This window comes from Poecilia formosa, unplaced genomic scaffold (assembly GCF_000485575.1).
Source record: "Poecilia formosa unplaced genomic scaffold, Poecilia_formosa-5.1.2 Scaffold327, whole genome shotgun sequence".
Lineage (NCBI taxonomy): Eukaryota > Metazoa > Chordata > Actinopteri > Cyprinodontiformes > Poeciliidae > Poecilia > Poecilia formosa.
In genome coordinates this window covers 76500-101479 of record NW_006800266.1, presented here as the reverse complement: position 1 = coordinate 101479, position 24980 = coordinate 76500, and the positions used below count along the sequence as shown (strand labels likewise).

Genomic DNA, 24980 nt, shown 5'->3' with positions numbered 1-24980 from the left:
TGTGTGTATATATATATATATATATATATATACACACATATATATAGTCAATAAAATAGAAAACAATTCACGACCCAAAATTTTTTGCATTGTTCTGTTTTTCTTTTCATAAGGCAACAGTTAGGGACCTTATTATGTTTTAGATCATTAATGATATTCTGATTTCATTAAAAAAAATTATTTATTGTTGAGCAACTTAAAGATAAAAAGACACACTAATGTTTGTCTTTTTAATTTAATGAATGTTTTGTTAGTGAATTTGCCAGTTGTAGTTCTATAACTAATAATTAGCAAAAGGTCTTGAAAGAGCTAGCTAACCAAGCACAGGGATCAAAGTAAATACAAAAAAAATGAAAATCATAAATATTAATTCATACATGGGAGCTCAGGATGACTTCCATAGTCATCACTTTGCTGCTAATGCACAGAACTTTCTGCATTTAGCGACAAAAGTAAGGTAATTATTTTCTATTGCAGTTTCCAGGAAAATAAACCGATACTTGTATGGTATTAAATAATTGCGTATTAAATGGAATTAGAAAGGGACAAAATGACAATGAATTGGTCCTATGTGGGGATTCGATTTGAGAAAGGGGCAAATTCATTTCCCACCATTTCTCTTGGCTAGGCTAAAGCCGTGGTGTCCAATCTTTTTTGCACTGGAGGAAGAGTGTGGCAAATGTCACAATCTGACAGCAGGAAAACAGGGGCCAGGTTGTCCCGTCAGACCATCAGTTCCTGAAACCACACACACAAAAAAAACATCTAAGCGCATGTGGGGTCAGTGACCCTGTCAGAGTGTGCCCAGAGTAAAAAGTTTACAGGTCCAAATGACCCAATCTCTTAAGACCACAGCAGGATTAATAAAATGAAGATGTACAAGTTTTTAACTTTTTTTGGTTGAATGCTTTCTTTTTTGTTGGTTTAGAAAATGCCTCAAGTCTAATCTCCACAACAAGAATTAGAAATTTTTTTCTAATATTCTTGCCATCTTTAGCTAAGTTTAATGGGCTAGTGCCCAAGTCTGTTGAGTAAAAAGTTGTGGATGTTTGTGGCCTGACTTCAATATTATAATCAAAGTAAAAAAAAAACAGCTAATTGAAGACAAAATACTTTGTGTTGTATTGAACATTTTCCATTTATCAAGATCTCATTCTAAAAACATATAAGTGTTCATCTGTATCAGCTCAATTTCCTGGAGGGTCAAATTTGTACCATTCTTAAACTGCAGTCAGGGTCTACCATAACCCTAACCCCTGGGCTTTGGAGACCCCTGGACTAAGTGGATTTAACTCATCCAGCATCTGATTTCAACTGACAGCGAAAATCTTACTCACTGTGATAAATCTAAGGATCAGATGAGCATCCTTATAAGCAAGAACCCCTTTAGACAACAGGGAAGCTGACTTAGTGAAAGCCTCTCAATCTTACTTTACGTCCATATGCGCAAGTAATCCCAAATCCATTATCTCAACAGACAGTCGAATAAAGCGGTCCAGTTGGGTTGGAATTGATCAATGGGTTTCCAGAATGTTATCTCAACTGCTGTGCAAATGGTATTGATCACTTCTTGACCACTGGTGGTTCCAGTCCTTGTTAGCTCTAGTAATTAACTAGACTATTCTGAAGGAGAAATAAAGAAGCAAATTCAATATGGAGTGCTTTTCCCAGGCTGTGAGGTGATTACATTTCAGAGTAATAATACCAGCTGCCAATAGGACCAAAGCCACACCCTTACAACAAATGTAAGGGGATTTCTTTAAGAAAGGGAATGCTCCACCTGTGAGTCTGTCGGATCACCAGCATAACTCTACCGGATCCAGAAGCAACTGTTCAGGGGGAGACATGACACCTAGCACCACACACACATTGATGGAAGAGAATTTATATTTGTGGTTCGCCAGCAAATGGCCTCACTTGTGTGTAGCCATTCAGCACTATACAAGGCCAACAGGCAGACAATCAGGGAAAGCATAGATTGTCAGAAGCAAATGGAATAGAAAAGAAATATCATTTATTGTTCCACAATGAGGAAATTTCAGTGCAACAATAGCAAAATGACAGGTAATCAAAGCAAGAAGATTCACACAAAGATAATATAAAATATATAAACAGAGAATAAAAAAAGAATACAGTGCGAGTAAAATGTCAGCATAAATACAGCACAGTTATTAAAAATATCATACTGTAATCCAAAGGAATGTGCAACTGAGTAAAAATGTTCAAAAATATCCTGCCATTTTCAGATGCACCAAGAAACCCAATTGACTGATTTTCAGCCTGATGTAACCGGCCCATCTCGGATTAGTAATGCAATCTTTTCCAGGTAGCACTAGTCATATTCAGAATGAGAATATACATTCTGATAAGTCGTTTGTCAGAGTCAAAATACCTTTTGACAAGCTCAATAATTTCCATTCTGATGACTGATATTTTTTGAAGGGCAATTTTTTTTTTATAGAGTCATCATAATTCATTTTATTTATAGTTTTGGTTGTGTGTGGTTTTTATTTCTGTTTTGTTTTTGTTGGTTCTGATATTTAAAATAGAAGTGCTAGTGTCCTTTACAAAATGTAAGTTTATTGGTCTTTAAGAGAGTGAACTCGCATTATTATGCCATTATCATATATTACCTGAAAATGGTCTCAAAACAACCACATTATCATGTATCACAATAATTACTTTCAGCAGATAAGAGGAAACCTTCATATATGACAGTGTGCTCTGTTTTTACTTTTTCCTATAGAAAAGATGGACATCTCAGAGTTAAGGTAATCTGCTATGGAACAGGAGCGATTACAAATATGTCAGGATTTCCATAATGTAAGATGCTAAAAACAGATTAGACTGTGCAGTCAGGTGGTAGTGTTAACATTTTTTTTAATAAAATGTCAGTAACAATAAATTTTAAGTGACTACTTTCCTACACGCTGTAGCTGCCTTTCCATTGACCTTCAAATTGCACAAATTGGAAATGCAAAAATAAATTTCCCTAATGGGAACGCGACAATTTTGAAAAAAATAATAATAATAATAATAATAATAAAAATTAAAAAAATTAATTTGGCACCTTTTTCTGAGTGCCAAATTAACTACTTTTTGCATCTCACGAGTCATGTGATCAACAACTGGATGTTACTCCTGGTGAAGACCAACAAGATGACAAGAAGTAGGAGGAGGATGGCGCGGGACATCTTTTAATAACTTATTGTGTGAACAAACTTATTCACAATTGATTTGATTTGCGTTTCTTATTTAATGGAAACACCAAAATTGTGTTTTTTCTAAATTTGCAGAATATTGACAAAGTTTGTAATGGAAATGCAACTGTGATGCCGGCGTTGCTCCTTTTAAGTAATAAAATAAGAAAAATATTTTGTATGCGTCACAATTCAGCACTATAATTATGATCATTTCATTTCTAATATGTCATCCCTAGACAAAAGGACAGGCGTCTGAAATGGCTCAGCCTCTTTTTATAACAGAGAAATAAAGAGTTTTAAGAAAAACAAATAAATAAATAACCAACTGGACTGATATTTTGTGGTATATTGCAAAAGAAAGAAAACAGTTTAGTTTAACAGCAGAAACACTGATTTGTTTAGAAAAACTCAAGGTTGGAAGCCTCTGGAATAATTAAAAAATTAATGGATTTTTGTGACGGTCAAATGCTAAAACAAGACATACGCAGTTCCATTTAAAATCGCTATAATCCCAACGACAGCAGCATCCCTGCACTGAAATCTCAAACCATCAGTCATTAGGAAACAGCATTATATTTAACAAAAAACAAGATCAGGATTATAATCCAGTTATCTTAACCGCTGCCATCAAATCACACAAAAAACACACAACTTTGCGTTCGAAACACACAGAGGAAAAATGGGTTGAGAGCCTTAGGCAATATAGGAAAGGCCAGCTGGGGGCTTAAGGTTGTTGTGTAGAGGATGGGCTGCAGGCTGGGGCCGGACTCTCTGGGGAGTTTGTGGAAAAGAACAAGGGTTGTGGCTGAAGCCAAGAGCCGGTGACATGGCACACACAACCACACACACACGTACGCACACAACTGTACTTAAAGCTGGCCCAGAACAATAAAAACCACACCCTCTGGGTCTCACAAGGTGTTCCATCTTCTGACTCTGTAAGAAGATTACGCTAAAAAAGGATTACATCAAGGAGAATTACGGTAGCTTGGCTCATGTAAGCAAAAAGAGGCTGAATTTTAGTTGGAAATAAAGAAAGTTCATGTAGCACTGGCTAATCTTATCTTCTCATAAACTCAAACAATTCTGTAAATAAACCACTATGAGAATGAAAGAAACAAGGGTAGGTGAACACTAAGTATAGTTAACGTAATAATGAACTCTATAATTTGGGATATTGAAACAATTTGGAGGAAACTAATTATTGACTTGTTTGTTTTCATAATTAGGGGAAATGTTTTACAGATAATGTTTTTGTAAATGAGTAAAATGATTCAACCATTTTTAAGCTACTGTATTTCTAAGGAGTCTTATTGTAAAAAAAAAGAAAAAAAAAGAAAAAAAAAGAAAAAAGCAGCATTACAATATCTTCCAGTTCCAGTGTTAAACGTTCTTTAAAATGTTTATTGATCTTTGAGAGGGCAAACTTGCATTATTATGCCACTATCAATATATTACTTTGTCTCAAAATGCTATTATCATTTATCACAATGATTTCTGGGACAATGTTTGTCCAGTGAAATGTGTTACTGTAACAGGCCTGTCGATCAATCAACCTTTAAATCAACTTGCTAAAACCACAAGTTTGGTCAACACAAATAAATATGCCCCAACAAATACTAAGAAAAAATTAATGTAAAAACAAAAACTGCTGTGAAAGGAGCATCTTGAACACCCGTACAGAGTGGCGTTTAACCAGGAGCTTCTATCTGTCTGGTGAGCAAAATGATCTTAGATTAGGATACACCTCTACACCTACAGGCAGATCATGTGACTGTCTGACATCTGTTAGGTTATTTTCTTGTCAAACGTCCTGTACTTCTATTGTAAAGTCTGTGTGGTAAATAGGATGAGAGGATGGAGGAGGATTTCCATTTAAGCACAACGAATAGAGGCTTGCTGCTAATGAAAAGGAGTATTTATTAGGCTGCCAATCTGACTGTCCGCCAACTCCCTCAGGGGCTTACTGAGCTTGGGGGGTGAGGGGGGGATTCAATCTACTCAACAGATAGCAAGCACATCTGAACCGGAGTTCAACTACATGTACGGTGTTTTCACCAGAGGTTTTATCAATAATAAAAAAGGAAAGGGTTGGAGAGATGGAGGGGAAGAAAATATGAGGTATGAGGTTAGAGTTTGCACAATGGCTCTCAGTTTCCATTATCTTCCCAGAGATGCCTGTGGCCACAGCGGTGCCCGAGCAAGTGTTCTCCCACACCCCATTACAGCACACACACACAGAGGCAGGGAAGAATGTAACATGAGGGACCACCAGCTGTTGCAGCGACCGATATAGAGGAACGCCCCAAAACTCTATCATCAAAATCTGGTGTGCACATTTTTCCCTCTCCGACACAGATTCACCTTCACACTCCGATTTCATCCTCAGGTATTAATCAGTCACTTATTTACAAGATGTGATCCAGATTGACATTCTCGTCCTATTTATTATGATTAGCTCACGCCCATGGTGCTAAAACTCCAGCTAAATATACACCTCACATCTTCCTACAGAATGTGACACACAGATGTAAAGATTCCTAAACTGAAACGTTTAAAAAAACAATCTGGTTTTATTGATCTCCTTCAATTCCAGTTCTCACGCAGTTATAAGATGAGCTACCTACCTCGTGATATGCTCGACCTTTGACACCTATAAATTGCGGAACCCCCTTCCATGCTGCAAACATGGCCGGCAGTCACTTTTTTTTTTATGATGGATAGAAAGCAAAAGGAAAGTGGTGGTTTCAGCGGCAGAGCGCTGCCTTTCAGTGACCAGCTGCGTCTGAAGTGGCCTTTCGAACTGCTCTTTATGTGTCAAGAAAGGTCTGAGCAGAATAAGAGGCAAAACTAATCGCTTCCTGTGAGCCATTCATTTTAAAACCACTAAAATCCCACCAGTTTGACCACAAAGAAGAGGGATTTCTGAAGAACTGCCTTGAATTTTTTAGTAGGAATAAGAATTGGTGATTTCAGGCTAGCATTATACCGATGAATTCGCTTGAGACAGGAACCAGATGATTTTTTTTTTTTTTAACTCAGTGAATACTACAGCTTGGGGAGTTATTAATGCCATCAATGGCAGGCCTGTTGCAGTAAGCCAGAAATCAATTAATCACATGCACCTAAACTCCATAATTTCCATTTGCATAATTTATTATTTTTCTCTTTTCTCTCTTTCTACCAAAAATTGGATGACAAAGTTCTTCGTTTTGTTCTTTTTTTAGGGCCATTTTTTTTTCGGGGGCTTTCTTCTTTTTTTTTTTTTTTTTTTTTGTTTTTTTTTTATTTACTTTGGATATTTAAAATGTCTTCCAGCTCTAGTGTAAATGTTCGTTATAATTTAACATGTATTGATTGTTTAGAATGTGTTCTTGCATTACTATGCCATCACCATTTGTATTACTTGAAAATCAAAACAACAATATTAATATTTATCGCAATAACTTCTGGGATAATTTATCATCCAACAAAGTTTTGTGACAGGCATAACCAACGGCAAGTTGTTATGTGTACGTTTAAACTAATTTAAGGCAACGCAAAGTTTAATTTTTCAAAAAATAAAAAAAGTTAAAAAATTTGAGTTGCACCCATGAATGAACAGAAACAGTCAGTAACTACTAAGTCAGAAAATTAAACTGTCTAAAATTTTTTCCGATCTATGAACAGCACAGTCAACAACACTCTTTGGTGTGGATGTTTTTACTGTAGGTGAAAAACCCAAAGTTAGCTTTTTCCAGCATTAGTTAGGCATTTTCAGTAGAAAAAGGACATCAGTTTGTTCCTTCCTCTGGGATATTGACCTGCAGAGTTCAGCAGATAAAAGTCCAAAAGTATCACAGCAGATTGGTTAGCTATCAAAATCTGAGCATCAGATACCAACATCAGTGTTATTACCTAGCTGCAAACCAGCATTGCTGGGGACATTCTGGCTGTACTTGATAAGCAGCAGTATTGTACATCACTTTTTATAGATTTCTTTAAGCTTCTGACATAATTAACCATGATGTTTTAAAGTAGAGGCTTTTAAACAACTTTCATAAAAAGTAGTTGGTTCTCAGACCATCTTGACAACAGATCTCAGTGCATCGGAAACAATGGTCTGTGCTCTGAATTTGTGATGGTTTCTAAGGGTGTACCTCACGGTTCTATTTTTGATCACCTTTTATATTTTCTAAACACATAAATAACCAGGGCCATAATGTGGCTTACACAAATATGCACTTCTATGTTGATGACATGTATTGTCTGAACTGGTCATGAAGCACAGTTGCTTTTAATGTGTTTCAGAATACGTTACTTCAACTGAAGCTTGTTCTGAATACTTTTAAGAAAAATTTATGATTTTTAGCAACTTTTAAGATGAGACTACATTTGATTCCTGTTGTGGTTCTCCTGCATTTTTTATGTGTTTGATTATGGGACATTTTGTTTGTCTGTGCTTCTGTGGCTGGTACACTCTCCATTCTTTAATTCTTCGCCTTCGTCCAATTCATCTGTGTGAAATGAAAAAAGAAAAGAGCCCTGGCCAATACTTCTTGCCTTCCAATAAACAGTCCCTGCTTTCTGTTCCAAGCATCAGCACTGAGCTTGGAAAAACAAAAAAAATATACATTTGCCCACACAACATGGAACACACTGCAAAACATCTTGGAGCTTAAAAGTTTGATCTGCTGAGTGAGTTTGAAGTTAGATTGATGGTTTTAGAGATGGCTCCTTCAAATTGCCAATCTTTTTAATAGGGGTGCACTGGTAAATTGGCCCCAATTTTCTTAATCTTGGGAGATCAGACGATAATTTCATAAGAAACCAATACTATCCACCTATCTTGTCTACCTCCACAAAGATCTTAAAATCAGACACTGTCCCCATTTGCTCTGCTAGCAACTTTTCATTCAAAAAAATAAATAAAAATCAGCATCAGCCAAAACTGGAATTGGCAGGTCAGGCTTTGTAAAAGATCGATGATCAAACAGAAAACCACAATCGGTGCACTCCTTGTTTTTCTTTCTGACGTAGCATTTTACAAATTTTACTCTTTTTAATTAATCTTTGTGCATGTTATTTATATGTAATGTTTGTAACTGCTTGATGGCGCTGCCCATCTTTGCTAGGTCTCCCTAAAAATATCTTGATCTCAACAGTGATTCCCTGGTTGCATAAAGGCTGAAGAAGAAAAAAAATCTGACTGTTCAAAATTAGGATATCAGACTTCAAAGAAATTTAACTGAAGGAAATTTAAATTTTGACATTGGTATTAATGGACAGGTAACGATTAAACAGGGCAGTTAAACAATAAACAAAGTGGACCTATAGATCTGGAGTGTGTGAACAATTAAACTTCTGTAAAGAACAGTGTTCCTGATAATACCATAAAGGCACACCTCCAGTTATCCCCCACGGTCCAGAGTAGGTAATGTGATATCATTCTTTGGAGCAGAGCCCTCAGTAAGCAGATGGCCAGCTATTGAAAAATGTCTGGAAACAAAGAGCCACATGATTGAGGTTAAAGGCTGGGCCGTCTAAAACCACAAGAATCTTTATGCACGTTTCAAAATAGATGGGAAGTCCTTTATCAAAATGTAAAAAGGAGGACTTCTTACAGTTCAGAAGAGTTCAGTTTGCGTCGAGGCATTGGTTCTGGTTTATTCATGTGCCGTTCGTTTCCACTGATTCTGCCAGATTAAATCTGACAGCTGGCAAAGAACATGGAGAGAGCTGCAGCCGAACGAACCTCTCCATCTTCCATTTATAGCCATAAAAAAAAACAGTCACCCCAAGGAGGATTCCTGTCTGACACGCGCATTTCTACTGTTCTCTGCTCCCAGGAGACAGAGCGCGAGGGAGGGAAAGGTTTTTATCAGCCCCGCTCGTGTTTCACCACACCGCGGCATGCCGACCATCCAGAAAACTGAGCGCATATTTCACAGTCTGGAAACTTGTGTCCCCTTCAGCTGGTGTTGGCAGACGGTTCTGCTCTTTGATGGAGGCAGCTGCGCCACAGCGGCAGGTGAACGCCTGGCTCCCACTCTCAGACATTCCTGTATCAGCTGACTAAAGAGTGAGGTCCCACCAGCGTGGAGTCTGAGTTCGCAATCTTAACAGTCGAGGGCAAAATAACAGAGAGAAATGGGACACTGATACACCTGTATAGCACAACTCAATTCAAACTTATAATAAAAACACGGAACGTTTCATTCTTTTTCGTTTCTTTTTTCTCCTTTTTTTTCGTTTTCACGTGGACATGTTGGTGTTAAGCTTACCTGTTAGGTGCTAAAGTTGGTGACTCAGCCGTTCATGTTGAGCAGGGGAGCAGCCTCACATCCACGTTTGTTGTCGCAGCTGATGAGACTCAGCTTCCACTTCACTACAGAGCGGCAAACAGAGGAAATAAAAGTGACTTTCGTGGAATTAACTACACTAAAAGTAAGAGTTGAAAACCGAATTCCGGTCAGCTTATAAAAGATGAAAAATATAAAAACGAGTCCAGAGGATGGCAGTGTGCGTCAAAGTAGGTGCTTTCTTCCGCTTCAGGACACTCAGCTCCCTGCACATCTAAGAGCTTTCAACAACAGTTAGAGCAGACAAACGGCTCGCGACAAGACAACACGGAGTCGGACGGGCCGGAGACAGGAAGTGCTTGCGGTCACCTTCAAAATAAAGTAAAAAATGTTATTAATAATCCATCCAATTTCTTTACACCCGTCCCTAGTGGAGTCGGGAGGAGTGCAGGTGCCTATCTCCAGCGAGACATTTCGGGCGAGAGGTGAATGACTGTTTGTGGGGACTGAACTGATCTTGCTGTGAGCATTTTGGTGAATAATTGTCTAAGAAGTGTTTCTGTTCACAGTGGAAGCTGGTAGGGGTTCTCTGCCATTTTTGTTGCAAACTGTTTTCTCCTGTTTTTTTTTTTTTGGTTAGCAAGGGAGTTTAGGTTTTGTATTTTCTTTTAATTCTTATTTAGAAAGTGGTTGTTTTATTTTATAGTTATAAGGGGGTGTTTTGTTTATTATTTTGGCCTTGGAGACCCTGAAGCATAAAGCTTCCCTGTGTTTTTTTCTGTCTCCTGTAGTTGTTGTTTTATCAGAATTGTAAAATAAATTATGTTTTGTTACTGACATCAAATGTTCGGATTGACTGACTTTTATGTTAAGCCCAGTGCCAGCATTTACTTTAGGGGTTTTAGAGTGGGGTTGTAACAAAATTTATGTGAGCAAAAAAATCATGTGTCTTCTGTATTGGTTGTGTGTCTCACAAGTAGAGATGGGTTAGAGGAGGGGATACCAAGATGGGAATTTTTAAATAAATTCTTTTCTAGATTTAAAAAATGCAAATAAAACTGCAAAATAAATTCAAGCAGAAGAAACACTCTTCCCATTTTTTTTTCCAAAAAGCTTTTAAACTAATACTTTGTGACAGTAATGTTTATGTACACCTAGAGACTGAGATTTTCTTTTGTCATCCTGTTTAGAAAAATGGCTCATGTCAGTCAATGTTTTGAAAACTGAGAAATACATTTTTAAGTCTTGCCATTACATTGTAGCTCTGGCTGTATGTTAAAGGTCATTGTCTTGTGGGGAGGGGGTTCTCCATCCCAGTCTCAAGTCTTTAGTAGCCTTTGCTCTATTAATTTCTTAAAATGAGTTCAGTTATTCATGCAGGAAAATATTTTAAATGTCAAAATAAACGATTTTGTCTATAGCTAGGGCTTAATAAACAAACTGTTTTACACTTTGTGCCAGACAGTTTAAATTAAGGTCGGATCGTATAACTCAGGTGCTTCTCTTTTGAAAATCCTTTTCTGGAAATATGTCATGCCTCTGCTGGCTTCACACTCTAATCTGTCAGCTCCTTGTTGCATGCTAGAGGTTGCCAGAAACACTCAATATTCAGCTAGGAAGCATGGAATTTATATAAAACCTCTTCTGTGATTAAATTTCCCACACTTTAACTTTTTCTTTTACATTTTTCAGCACTTGTAGAAAGAGTTTTATTCCTGCTGGCTGATAGTTCCTACTAATATCTTCCACTATCATCTAACCTCAATATTTCAAAACAACTACACTGTTTTAGTGTAGTTACAACTACAATGTCATAATTACGCTGTTTTAGATCGATATGTTAACTGATGATGGACATCAAAACAGATCTAACTCAGTGAAGATGAAATTGACCCGTTAAAGCCCGGATAGGATGACACTGCCCTCTGCTGGTTGAGAGGTAGAACTGTTTTTTAAAAAGAATCCCGTCACCTTCCTAAAATATTGGTAATTTTTTTGCCAAGTGTTTTTTGTTTTGTTTTGCTTTGTTGTTTTCGTTGCCTAAAACATCTTTTGGAAAGAAAGAGGTGGTGAATTACTTTTTGCGAAAACTGAGTCAGGCCATTATTTTTAGGAAAGTGGATTTTAAATTGTTCTTATGTGACATTTTTAGTCCCTTTTAATCGCAAGTTAACTGTATATTTGTGAAATAGTTTTCTTTTTTGTTCTAGGCCTTCTGAGAGATGCTTTGTTCTTGAGAAGTAAAAAAGGAGGCTTTAATATCTAAATAAATCTACATTAATGAAATTAATTTAAAAATGCTTTATTTATCCCAGAGAGAAATGAAATGTTGTCGTAAGTCATATCATTCAAGTAACGTCTTGTAAGGACGTTACAAGACGTCCTTACAAGACGTCTTGTAACGTCTTGTTACAAGACGTTACAAGACGTCTTTTTAAATAAAAAAGTGAGCAAAAATCCATCCAGCTGCGGATTCAAACAATTAATGCACAATAATACACTAAAATTCCAAATGAAACATAGAAAACTAAACAGCCCCCCTTCCTCAAGGAGATGTAGATGTGATGTGGTGTCCTAACTTTATCACATGACTTGAAGTCCTAACATAGATTCACAACAGCATTCTATTGCTATAATCAGTCTTTATTTTTGTAAAATGTTGACATAGCCTTCAATGGTAATGTCTCAAAATATTTTGATTTGCTTCAAAACGTCAGTAATGGATTCCCATATAAATACTATTTAAGACCCATAACCGTGTTTTTAAATCCTTTAAAAATGTAAAAGAAACAGAAAACATCACAATCGTAATAATAACAACAACAACAACAACAACAACAACAATAATAATAATAATAATAATAATAATAATGATAATAATAATAAAATTAATAAAACCCACTATTTTGCCCCACCAACGTTAGAATTTCAGAAACATGTGGATTGTATGAATTCTTCTCTTCCCTTCTTGTAAATAAAGCAGGCGCAAAGTCCAACATCGATTTAAAAGCAGATAATGATCAAGGAAATAATTTAGACAGCAAAACATGAATCATGCTTAGTTTTTTTTCTTTCTTTCTTTCTTTTCTGTTTTGAAATGTGTTCAATGAATTTCTTAAACTCCCTGGATTTTCTGCAGCTAATAAAAACTAAGGAAACGTGTCTGGAAATGCGCGGAGGCGTCTCCCACGCGCGCGCTCCCACCCTTCCCGCTGAACAGACCCCACCTGTCAGGTAGAAACTGCGCGCGCGGTCAAAGTGCCCGCAGCGACCTGAAATCCCGGGTCGCCATGCAGTCTCCGGTCAGGAATTCTCCCGTCAGGCCGGGTTTCCACCGGGTGGAGGTGCAGAAAACCACCTGGGATGTCCCGGAGAGATACATGACGCTGCTGGCTGTCGGTTCCGGAGCTTACGGCACAGTATGGTGAGTTTACCCCGGGTAGGGTGCGAAAACATTTGAAGAAAAATAGTCACAATTTCAAGATTTTTAAAATTATAATCGATATGTCTTATAGTCACAAATTTAGATTTGAGCTCTTCTAATTTATATTTTAGTGTTACCTTTTTTGCCTGTTGTCATTCAGATCTATGGGACAAAGTTCAGATCCAAAACCAGACCCCAACTTTTCTAATGTTCCGGCTGTTCCTTTAATCAGCCTTAAACATTGTCAAACTACTACTATAGTTTTACAGATCAGTGCTGTTCTAAAGTTCTAAAGTATTCCAAGCCTTTGACTGAGTTTGGATGTAAATTGACTGACGTCCTAAATTATCCTGTGTGTTTCTAGGACCTAAATATGCATTCCACAGCTGTGTGGTTTAGGCAGTCCGAGAGCCCCAGATCAAATGGTTTTGCTAACAGAAACAGTGTTTGTCTGCCTGAAGCAGATCGGCAAGTCAATGCAGGTCCTCCAAAATGACAAGAATCTCAACCACAAACCTTTTCAACACAACAGGCAGGAATGTGAGCTGTCCAAGACACAGTTCTTTCTAGTGATCTCCCACTGAAACTGTAGATTCTACTGATGAGTTATAGTCTGTTAACACTGATGTTGTTTTGGTTCAGATCTGGCAAATCTCCCTACAGGGACAATAATAAAGGGATGCTGATAATTATACTGATATATAGACAAAAGGTGTGTCAGAAAACAACAACCCTTAGGTTCCTGACTTCCATCAGAGTATCCGTGTGTGTCATGTGAGCCATTGTGTACCATGTCAATAAGACAGTGTGTTTAATCTTGTTTAGCTCCGCCATCGACCAGAAGACCAAAGAGAAGGTGGCGATCAAGAAGCTGTATCGACCCTTTCAGTCCCTCATCCATGCGAAGCGGGCCTATAGGGAGCTCAGGCTGCTTCGCCACATTCAGCACGACAATGTGAGAAGAAACATTGCATGAAATGACCATTAGTTTGCATTCTACAAGTACAGTGATGTGAAAAACATATTTCTCTCCTTAGATAACTTAGTAACACTTGAACTATTCAAATCATCAAGATTCAACATCAGACAAACATAGCCCAAATAACACAAAAATCTGTATTTTATGTTTTCCAGAAACATAGTGCCATTTTATAGCACAATCAAGTAGTTATGTTTCTTTCAGTTGTTAAAAATGCTGTATATATCAAATATGACTTAAAAGAAATTTTACTTTGCAATTTAATGCCTTGAAATTGGACCTCTGTCTCTTTAAAAACTCCTGCTCTGTCTGAAACTTTGCCTTCAGGACATCATCACCACATGGTTCTTCTATTAACCCTTTAACAACATTTTTACTGGCTTTGCACTGATAAGTAGCTTCTATGAGCTCAGCAGATGCCCAGTTCCACCAGGTGTTTGCTAATTGCTGCTGGCTAGTCAGAAGGAGCTAGCTAGAGATTAAAGGAGAAATTCTTTCATCTCTCGTGGCAACCATTCATCTGTGCAAACCATCGGATTGGATCTACGGAACCACTAAGCTTCTCTTATAATGAAGTCAAATATCTTTTAAGTCATATTTGGTATATGTTGCATTTTTATAACAACTAAAGGTAACAGTTTCTTGATTGTGCAATAAGATGGCACTAAGTGCATAATACTAATTACATAATACTGCCTCTTTAAATCCAGTTGAGATGAGGCATAACTTTTAACAGACCAATCATGCTTGGAAATCCTTCAGTTTGACTAACAAAGAAGAGCAGGCCAAAATTCCCCCATTACGATTTGAAAGACTCAGTGTTAAGCTATCACAGTTAGGGAATGATTCGTTTTTCAACTAGACTGGTTTGGATGTATTAGTTCTCTTAACAAATTTAATCATTTGAAAATGCATTTTTGTATTGACAATGGTTCTTTGTCTGATGTTAAAGTTTGTTTGATGTTCTCAAATTTGTAATTGTGACAAAAACGTAAAACCTGCAGCAACTGGTAAAGGGGCAAACGCTTCTTTAGCCTACATTCTTAATTGAGGAAAATACCTCTCTACAGGTTTTCTCTTGAAATCAGTTTCTATTACAACCGTATGGCACCTCAGGTGAAGTTGCATATTTCAACATCAAGGTTACCCCTAACTTTCTAATCTTGCTCAAGATGTTTCCTCTTCTTTCAAATAAAGTTAATTTTGCCGATAAGCAATAGAAAAGCTCAAAATCTCAGGGCAGTGTTCAGATGTTTGTGTCAGAACCCTTATGGAGCAGAAGTTGCCTAGGAGACCAGAAACTATCAGCAACAAGCTTTTCACATGTCCCCCCTCCCTAATGACACTTTTTAAAATTGATCCAATCAACTCATTATCCTCCATAAAATCTTGTTTTTTTTTGTTTGTTTTAAACTTTATATTAGATTCCTTTTTTCTTAACATAAATGTCCATATTCATTGCCCTCTAGGAACAAAGATGTAAACAAAATGTTTATTTCACACTTTGAAGTGTAAAACATACACTCAGCAGACACTTTGTTAGTTACATATGTTGGACTGTTTGCAAACACAAATACCAACTCACCTCTGTTTATGCCTGATCAAATTCCAACAGAGCATCGGCATGCCGACCCATCTCCTGGTTTACAGAGCGTAGAGTCATGATAGGTAGTAGTAGCCAAAATGACCATTTGCTACAGTTAAGGCATTCAGAATACCACCTCTAAGCACCCAACACTTCAAACAGCATTAGAACATCACTCCAGATGCCAACGCCAGTCAGCTGGTGTTGGCATCTCAGAACAGGAACAGGAACATCTCAGAACAGGAAGCTGCAGCCTCAGACCAGGAACAGGAACATCTCAGAACAGGAAGCTGAGGCTACAGTTCACCCAGGTGCTGAACGATTGGACAGGAACAGATTGGTAATCCTTTGCTTGTTCTAAGTGTTGAGTTAAGTTGCCTCATTGTAGGGTCAGAATTTGACAGAAAAACATGAAACTATGGATCCGTCCTGCTAAGTCAATGATCCAGGCTGGTGTAAATGTGTTTTAATGTAAATATAAAGAACAGAAAAATTATCACAAGTAAATATCGTAAGGATTGAGCTTGTTTATTGATTGATTAATTTTTCTTTAAAGGTGATCTGCCTTCTTGACGTCTTTACACCTGACTCCACACTGGAGAAATTCCAAACCTTGTAAGTGAAAAATTCCTGCAGGTTTCTGCAGCTTATTGAGTTTGATTCAATGTTTCAGCTTCGTCCTGCTTGTTTTTACTTTGTTCATTCAAATGTTGATCTCCTGTCCTTTTTACTGTCTAAATTTTTAAAATTGCTTCATATAGCCTGAACTTTTAGGCTCAGGATTCTATATTTTTTTGTTTATTCTTGTGTTTCTTTTCTCCCTTGATATTTGTCAATCTTTAGTTATATGGTGATGCCCTTTGTAGCCCAGGATCTGGGTCACATTATGAAGAGAAAGAGATTATCTGATCGCATCATCACATATCTGTTTTATCAACTCCTAAGAGGCCTGAAGGTGAGTGAGATTATTATTATTATTATTATTATTATTATTATTATTTGTCATGATTGTGTTTCTGTGTGTTTATTTTGAGTTTTTTCTGTGTGGTCCTGTTCCCTGTGAGTCTCTGTCTCTGCGTCTTCCCTGTTGATTGTTCCCAGCTGTGTCTCGTTCCCTTTATTACCCCTGTGTGTATTTAGTCCCACCTGTTGTCTTTGTCGGGTTCTTGTCTAATGTCTAAGTTTGTTGTTTGCATGTCTGTCTGTTAGTTCGTCTGCCGGCACAGTTGTACTGTAAAGTCCTGTGTCGGCATCTGCTCATTTTTGTCAGTCTTGTTATCAGTTGCTACCGGCATTTAGCTGTGCGCTGATCTCTCTGCCATGCTGCCTGTCCTGGACTGATCTGAGCATTATTATTATTAAATTCATCATCATCTTCACCAAACCTGGGTCTCTGCGTCTATCCTCACCACTACAACCTACCACTTCCTGACATTATTATTATTATTATTAGGTTTATTTACAATCTCCTACTGGGCCATTTGTGATATACGACCACATCCATGCCCCTCCAAATAAGCTTATTATGCAGATTTTTGTGTCTTGCAAAAGTTTATTTTCTTTTGAATAACACATTTCTGTGTTTTATTTAGATTTTAAGTGCTAGACCAATACAAAGTAGTGCACAGTTGTAAAGTTAAAGGATATTTTTGCTTTGTTTCTTTATAAATAAAAATCTGGAACATGTGGTTGGATTCATATTCAGTTCCCCTGAGTCAACACTTTTTAGAACTATAAATTACAGCTGCAACTTACATGCAGCCACTGTTAACAGGTGTATTTATTCTCTGATAGGTAAAATATCCCCCAGTTTTGACAGAGTTTGTCACACTTGTGCATCTCAGCAGCAATCTCACCAGGTTAGAAATGTCAAGATATCTCAGCTTCAACAAGTCTGAACCAAGTCATATTAACAAAATGAAGCAGCAGCAGCACAAGGTGGAACACGCACAGAGGAGAAAAAAAAACACTCTTACTGCCTTCCTAAATGACAAAGATAAGGGTCGCGTCTGGGAAGAAAAAGAGCATCTTGTGAGCAAAACTGAGGCCGAACTTAGGAAGTGTCAATACCAACACCAAGCTAATGCAACAGAGCCCCATTGATGAAGTTAATACTGCTTACAGAAAAAAGATATCATTTGGTAAGTCAAAATTAAGCTTAAGCAGGGAAATTGTGCTCTGATTTAATGCCAGAAATTATTCTTCAATGTATGTACATGTCTAATTTCAGCTGTGTATCTTCATCCATCCATTTTCTTTACACCCTTGTCCCTCAGTGGGGTCTGGAGGGTTGCTGGTGCCTATCTCCAGCTATCGTTCTGGGCGAGAGGCGGGGTCACCCTGGACAGGTCGCCAGTCTGTCGCAGGGCAACACAGAGACAAACAACCATGCATACACACTCACACCTAGGGGCAATTTGGAGAGGCCAATTAACCTGATAGTCATGTTTTTGAACTGTGGGAGGAAACCGGAGTACCCGGAGAAAACCCACGCATGCACAGGGAGAACATGCAAACTCCATGCAGAAAGACAGGGTCGGGAATCGAACCCAGAACCTTCTTGCTGCAAGGCAATAGCTCTGTGCAGCCCGCTGTGTATCTTATTTGCAGAAAAAATGTACGTGTTCTGCCTGTACAAAATAGTTCTTTGACTGTAGTTCATCAACTACTCAGTGTTTCGTATAAAAAAAAAGCATTTAACTATTGTGTTAATAAATGACTGTGATTACACAACAAATAAATGTAAGTGTATGTTCAAAGGAATATTGTTAGATAGTCTGTTCCTCATGCCATTCCCAGCCTGAGTGTGTCGTGGGTGTTTGTCTTCCTTATTCTCATTTATCCGCTCAGGCACTGCTAGTTAATATGTAACCAACAGTGCTTTGTGGAAACAAAACTAGAAACACAATTCTAATTGCAAAACTAGTGTATGTCTTTTAATTAGCTGCAAATATCTTAAGATGTTTCCTCCTTTTGATATGTTTTTCCAACATCTCTTAAGTTCACAAAGATAATCTCCCTACTGTCTTCCTAATATTCTAAATCCATGTTGTTGTTCTCTGCAGTACATCCACTCTGCTGGGATCGTACATCGGGTTGGTATACATTAATTTAAATGTCTAAGTCATTTATAACTCGTTTAGATTTTTCATTATTTTGCTGCCAGCAAAGGTGCAAACATATGTTGAAATTAATGCCAAGGTGTTGCTCATGTGTTGTAGGATCTGAAGCCGGGCAATCTGGCAGTGAGTGAATCCTGTGAATTAAAGGTAAGTTCTCAAAATGTATGACAGTGGTGGGCATAGCAAACTATAAATTTAGCTGCCCTAACCTTAAAGCATACACATTAGTTCCACTAATGCCAAAGTCCTATGCCAATGTAGTATTTAGTGGAAGCTAATGCTAAAGCTTTAGCATTAGCTTCCATTGATGCTATGGGTATAACTATAGTTATACCCATCATGTGTCACGAAGAGAGCATGGAGTCTCTCAAAATAATTGGTATTTATGAATTTTATGTATGCTTTTATCAACACACCTGATTGTTCATGTAACTGTTTTCTGTTGTAGGCTATACTTTATTTCTTCATTTATTGCTTACTTGAACTTTACTCAAAGCTTTTTGGGGAAAAAAAGAAAGGGAAGATGAAGAGAGGAAATGGAAATGCTGCATAAACAGGCTTCATCCTCTTCATGAGTATGAATGTAAACGGCTGACTACTTGAAAAATTCTTGACAGTCAATAATTAAAACTACAACAGAGAGGTTATCCAACTGAAAGCTTACAAAATAGCCAAATAAATGAGTCTTTCAGAATGTATTAGAAAAATTAATTTAGGGTGAGCTAAGCAGGCTAAACATTTTTAAAGTTTGCAAAAACATTAAAGTGCTAAATGAAAAATTGTCTCTGCCATTAGCGGTTTAGCCAAAGCGTGTCCACCACTGCAAAAGGTAAAGTGTGGAGACAAACTAACACCTTGATATCACATTCCCTACAGTGAAACTGGGTGGTGGTAGTATTATGGACATCAAGACAATGCAAAAACAAAAATAGAATAGGTCAGTCAAAGTTCTGACCACAATTTTATTGTGAATCTGCAGCAAAACTTGAAACTGAATATTCACAGAGCTCCTCATAATTAAGGTATAGAAAAAACCCCAAGTGTTATTCATTTTAGATTCTGGATTTTGGTCTGGCGAGACAAACTGAGAGTGAAATGACTGGATATGTGGTGACACGCTGGTACAGAGCACCTGAGGTCATTTTCAACTGGATGCATTACAGTCAGACAGGTAAGAACAATACCATTCATCTTTAAGATCAATTTGTCTCAAATGAAATATAATATTAAAGTAGGCCACAACACAACCTGTCAAACAGATTTTTGTGACTGAGATTCTGCCTCTTTGCAGTGGACGTCTGGTCAGCCGCCTGCATCCTGGCTGAAATGATCACCGGCACGGTGCTTTTCCCAGGACATGACAGTATCCACATGCGTGTTATTGCAGATATCTTCATGCTCAATTATTATAAGGATAAAGAATAAGGATTGGGTTTCAACCCTTATTCCTACATGTGAAAGGAATAAATGGCTGAATCATATACTCATGAATATAAACCAGTATGTGTGCTAATATTAGCTTAATGTATTAATAAGAATCTGTTCAAATTAAATTTAGTTTATTTAAAATACAGCTAAACAGATACACATTGAACAGATCGCCTGGTTTTCTTACCCTAAGCATCCAGGTATCGATCAGCTGAAGAAGATCCTCAATCTGACAGGAACACCAGACTCGTCCCTCGTGCAGAAGATGCAGAGTAAAGATGTGAGTTATTTTTTGTCTGCAAAACAGCCATGCATTGCTGACATTTCCAGTATGCTACTAATGCAGACAAATTTGTTTGCAAACCTGTTCAAGATGTGCATAAATTAATCATTTGTTGCATTTGATGTCCTGAACCTCTCATTGAAGAACTTTTCTCTCTTCTGGTCCCCCAATGTGAAATTGAGATACCTGTGGAAGGAGGTTTATTTTGTGTTTCTCTAACCATTCTTTTTTCTGGAGGGCACATGGGGTTTCACCTAATCAGTCTACATATGTTTTTTGAACTTGAGAAGACATTCAAATGTCTCCCTTGGGTAGTCCTGTGTATGGGGAACCAGGCCATACACAGAACTGAGGGCTGTTAGGTCTCTGTACAACTAACTCCAGAGTTTGGTCTGAGTTGCTAGCAGTAAGTTGGACTCCACCAAGGTTGTCCTTTTGTCACTAATTGTGTTCGTAACCTTTCCCTGGAATAGTTTGCAGTGGAGTGTGAACCATCCAAGATATAAATCAGGAACTACCCATTTCTGGTGTTGAACCAGGGTAGAGTGCATTCACCAGATCAGAGACAAGGTCTTGCCCCAAGTAGAGGAGCTAAAGTATCTTGGGGTGTTGTTTGTGAATGGTATCACAAACAAATTGAGATGTGCTAAGCACATCCCAACAGAAGCAGACCCAGAGGAAGACCCTGGACACCCTGCATGGACTATGTTTCTATGCTGGCCTAGGAAGTCCTTAGGATTCCTTCGGAGGCGCTGGCCCAAGTGGCTGGGGAGAGGGAGGTCTGGGTTTCTCTGCTTTTAGGCTGCTGCCCCTGTAACTCAACCCTGGATAAGCGGAAGACATTGGATGGAGATTATGCTACTGAAATAAGAGATTAATTTATTTGAAGGTTTTCATTCATTTTCATCAGTGTTTGTCAGTTTCTGAAGAATCATGTGACTCCTGTCATTTATTTTTCAGGCACAGTCGTATGTGCAAGGTCTGCCTTCACAAAAGAAGAAGAATTTTAAAGAAGTGTTTCCAACAATGAATGAGAAAGGTGAGTTTGTTTATGCAGCCCTGACTCTAGGTCTATAACATACCAGAAAAAGTACAGTGTGCACTGCTAATAGAAACACTTACAGTAAATAGTGTCAAAATCAACCCAAGTCTGAAAGCAATGATGGTTAATAGAAGACGGGATGGTTTCTGTCCTGATGCTTCCAGCTGTAAACCTTCTGGAGGGGATGCTGCTGCTGGATCCAGAGAAGAGGCTCACAGCCAATCAAGGACTGGCCCACCCGTTTCTGTCAGAATACCACGACCCAGACTCAGAACCAGACTCCAAACCTTACGATGACTCCTTCGAGAGCCTTGAGCTTGATGTCGGAGAATGGAAGAGTATGTATGGCAAAGCTAAAGACTCGGGTGCTATCTACTGAGACAATCTAAATCCTAAGAGAAGTCACAGAGTGTAGTGACGAGCTCATATTCCTGAAAGGTTTGTTTGTACACGAGAGATTTCTCTGCTAAATTTAACACTGCTTTCTGTTTTCCAGGTCTTATCCACATGGAGATCATGACTTTTGACCCCGATAACCCAGGCCAGACAGCCATGTAAGACATGTTGGTGTGGCTGTCTGTGTTAGGTTCAAAGGTCAGAACAACTGGGGAGGGGGTGAAAGCAGCGTGAACTGTTTTAGCATTTTTGCTGCATGTATGCTACATGTTTATCATTTGATACAATATTCAGTAAAGGGCAGTTTTTCCTGGATATGGTTGCTTGTACAGCCATGGCAGAAAGATGCTGTTTATTTTATTAGCAAGTTTATTGATTTTACAGCTGAAGCTAGATATTTACATAGACCATACACATATCCATACACATATTCTTTTTCCCATCATATACCCTGTTTTTGGTCAACTAGGATTAACAATTTTTTTTCTTTCTATATGTCACACTAATGATACATAGACTTGTTTTTAACTTTCCTCAAATCCATTAGTTTCCCTACATTTTCTTAATATTTGGAAGAATTGTCCCATAAACCATATGACTTGATTCAAACATTCTGGGATTCATTCCATAAGCTTCTCATAATAGCTTGCTACAAATGTGTCCCATTCCTCATGAATAAACTGATGGAACTGAGTCAGGTTTGTCACTCACACACACCATTTTTAAGCTACAACATTTCAATGGGGCTGAAGTCAGTGTTTTGTAATGACCACTGCAAAAACATTGACATTGTTGTCCTGAAGCCACTTTGTAACTAATTTAGCTCTGTACTGTGGGTCATTGTCCATTTGGAAGGTCTGTTTGTGCTGATATCTGTTTCCCCACTGCATGACATTCTTTTTCTTTTTAATCAACTTTGTGAAGTTCACTTGTAAAGTTTCCCTTGCTCCAAATGTCATGATGGTAATGTGCACCAACACCACATAACACCACAGAGAATGTCTCCAAAAATTATCCCTTGGACATTAACAAATTGTAATCTGGCTTTTTATGTTGTTTGGAGTAATGACTTCTTGTTCTCTGCTTAGCCTTTCAGTCCATGTTGGTAAAAGACTAGTTTCAGGACAGAACTGTGTTTCTCCCTGTGACATCAAAGTCTGTGGTTTATCCAACAGTATTAAAGTCTGACATCTACCTCCTCCTTTCACGGCCAGAAACAGATCTAGAGCAGCCATGGCAACTCAACAAACACTGAATCAGTTTTTTAAGTGGGAATGTTGTAAGCTGTTCTTTATTTAAGATGTATTTCAGTGTCAGCAAAGAAACTGACCGTTATTAATCTGTAACCTAAACACTTGTAAATGTCAATAATGGCAACTAAAATGTTTATTAAAAAAAAGTTTTAAAACTGCCTAAATGTAGTGAAATAAAAACCTAAGAATGACCCTGTTTCAGTGGTGTTGTATGGCAGACTAGAAAGTCATCACAGTAGCTCCGTCATTATGATCTCCTTGTTTTTTTCCTGCAGAATTCTAGTCTGTCCTTCATGTTTCTCTTTAAACATTATTTCCCTCACTGTAGCACACCAACCTGTTGCCACAATTCAGCAAGCTCTGCACTGGTGGCAACAGGATTCTCTCGAGAACATCCTGGAGTTTTCCAGGACAGCTTGAATATTCTTCATTGCAGTGCCCCGCAATTTAAATGTGCCATTTTATGCAAACCAATGATGGCTGCACACTTTTCTTTGTAACAAACCTTCGCTCCTACTATATGAACTTAAACCACAACATTTAAAAAACAACATTTGTGTCACTGCCTATGTTATGGCCATATCATAGGACCATTAGTCTGGTCATTGCCTTCCTATGCAGTTCCCCTTGATTCTCATCACCCTTCAGTGCTCTGTCTAGAATTTCTCCCATTGACCTTGATTTGTCTGCTAGAATTTCAACTGGGTCAGTCAGCGAACAGAAAGTGAGGTGAATAATGGTGTTGATTTTCTGAGCAGATTTAGAATTGTAGTCTACTTATAGTTGCAGTTTGACAATTGCTATAGACAATGTAAACAAATCCATTGAGTCTGTTGGCCATGCTTTCAAATATTGAGCAACTAAATTTGGAGAAGAAGGAATGTTTGAGATTTTATTGTCGCAGCTCTCAGTAACAGCCATCATGTTCCATCATACATCCACAGGGCCTGGTTGCTTACAGTGCATGCAATTTCAGGCAAGCCTTATCGACATGGCCAAACATTAGAGTCCAGCAAAGAATTGTTTCTCAATAGCCAAGAGTCCAGACCCTCTAAACGAAGCAAAGCATAGAACAAGAGTTTGGTTTTTACCAGGCTACAGGGCAACAGCAGAATAGTTAAATTCATTTGTAAGATATTTAGTTAATCATTGAATTAGACAGAGTTGACCTGAAACATTTTTCCACATTTCAGCCAAACCCTACTTACTAAGATAGTGCTAAGCTGGACTTATCAGACTGATTATCCATTTAAAAACAATATACTGCCCTCCCAAGACTGACTTTATAGCACAACATGTTGTGGGAGACATGTTTGAAATTATCCGCTCTGTTCTCAGAAATTCAGAGGGGTAACCCTTGCTAATATGTGTATAATTTAGCTTCAGAACCTACAGCATGCCTCACTGTGGAGCTGTTTGATGTAAAATCTTAATGTTTTTTTCTCATTATGCATTAAATATAAATGTAATCTGTACAGTTTCTTTGCTATATAGGATGTTGCCTATTTTCAAATAAAACACCTATTTCAAAAGGTGCAACAGTAAATGAATATTCGTCTGGTTCTGAAATGACACCATCACTGCTAGGACTACACGGGAGACTATAAAATTAACATAAGAATGATATTTCAGTCCTGACTGCTCCCTTCCCTTAAGGTACAATAAGAAATTTAATATTATGCTAATGAGGAATATCTTATTTTGAAAATGAAAAAAAACTGTCGGATGAACCAGTTATTCTTGTTTCCAGTCACTAGAGGGCAGCATTCATACATCCTACAGCAGGTTTGTTGTTGCTTCCTTGTTTTTCCGTGTTACCAGTGCCCTTAGCTACAGTCTATGCCCTTTTCCTAGAACACAGGATAACTAAATATCTTTTCCTAGCTTTTTCTCTGTGGAAATGCGCTCCACTGTAATGGAAACGCTTCTCCAAATGAGTTGATAATTAGGGTTACCAACTCAACACCTCCAAAATACGGGACAG

At 37.9% G+C, this 24980-nt stretch overlaps 2 protein-coding genes across 3 annotated transcripts in view; one reads left to right on the top strand and one right to left on the bottom strand.

The window, feature by feature from the left end:
* The window catches only part of LOC103152768 (plexin-B1-like), an 81384-nt gene extending 71526 nt beyond the window's left edge, over positions 1-9858 (bottom strand). The window contains exon 1 of one of the 2 annotated variants that reach the window (XM_007573367.2): positions 9467-9858. The gene's annotated coding sequence lies outside the window, so the exon portion shown is untranslated. The remainder of the gene's footprint in view (positions 1-9466) is intronic. The other variant, XM_007573368.2, reaches the window with a different exon arrangement.
* A 2838-nt stretch (positions 9859-12696) lies between these two features.
* On the top strand, positions 12697-23188 carry LOC103152767 (mitogen-activated protein kinase 14A). Its single transcript, XM_007573366.2, has 12 exons — positions 12697-12908; positions 13734-13863; positions 16029-16087; positions 16316-16427; positions 18538-18567; positions 18694-18741; positions 19651-19765; positions 19886-19957; positions 20223-20302; positions 21266-21344; positions 21512-21685; positions 21844-23188. The coding sequence occupies exons 1-12, from the start codon at positions 12775-12777 to the stop codon at positions 21903-21905; spliced, it is 1095 nt and encodes a 364-aa protein (XP_007573428.1). The 5' UTR covers positions 12697-12774; the 3' UTR covers positions 21906-23188.
* Positions 23189-24980: the final 1792 nt, after the last annotated feature.

What these genes read in the sequence shown, in the direction of transcription:
- LOC103152767 (XM_007573366.2), top strand. Translation starts at nt 12,775, where the DNA reads ATGCAGTCTCCGGTCAGGAATTCTCCCGTCAGGCCGGGTTTCCACCGG. An exon ending in GCCACATTCAGCACGACAAT is followed by an intron (nt 13,864 to 16,028) that starts GTGAGAAGAAAC and finishes TTTTCTTTAAAG; the next exon opens with GTGATCTGCCTTCTTGACGT. An exon ending in GATGCATTACAGTCAGACAG is followed by an intron (nt 19,766 to 19,885) that starts GTAAGAACAATA and finishes GCCTCTTTGCAG; the next exon opens with TGGACGTCTGGTCAGCCGCC.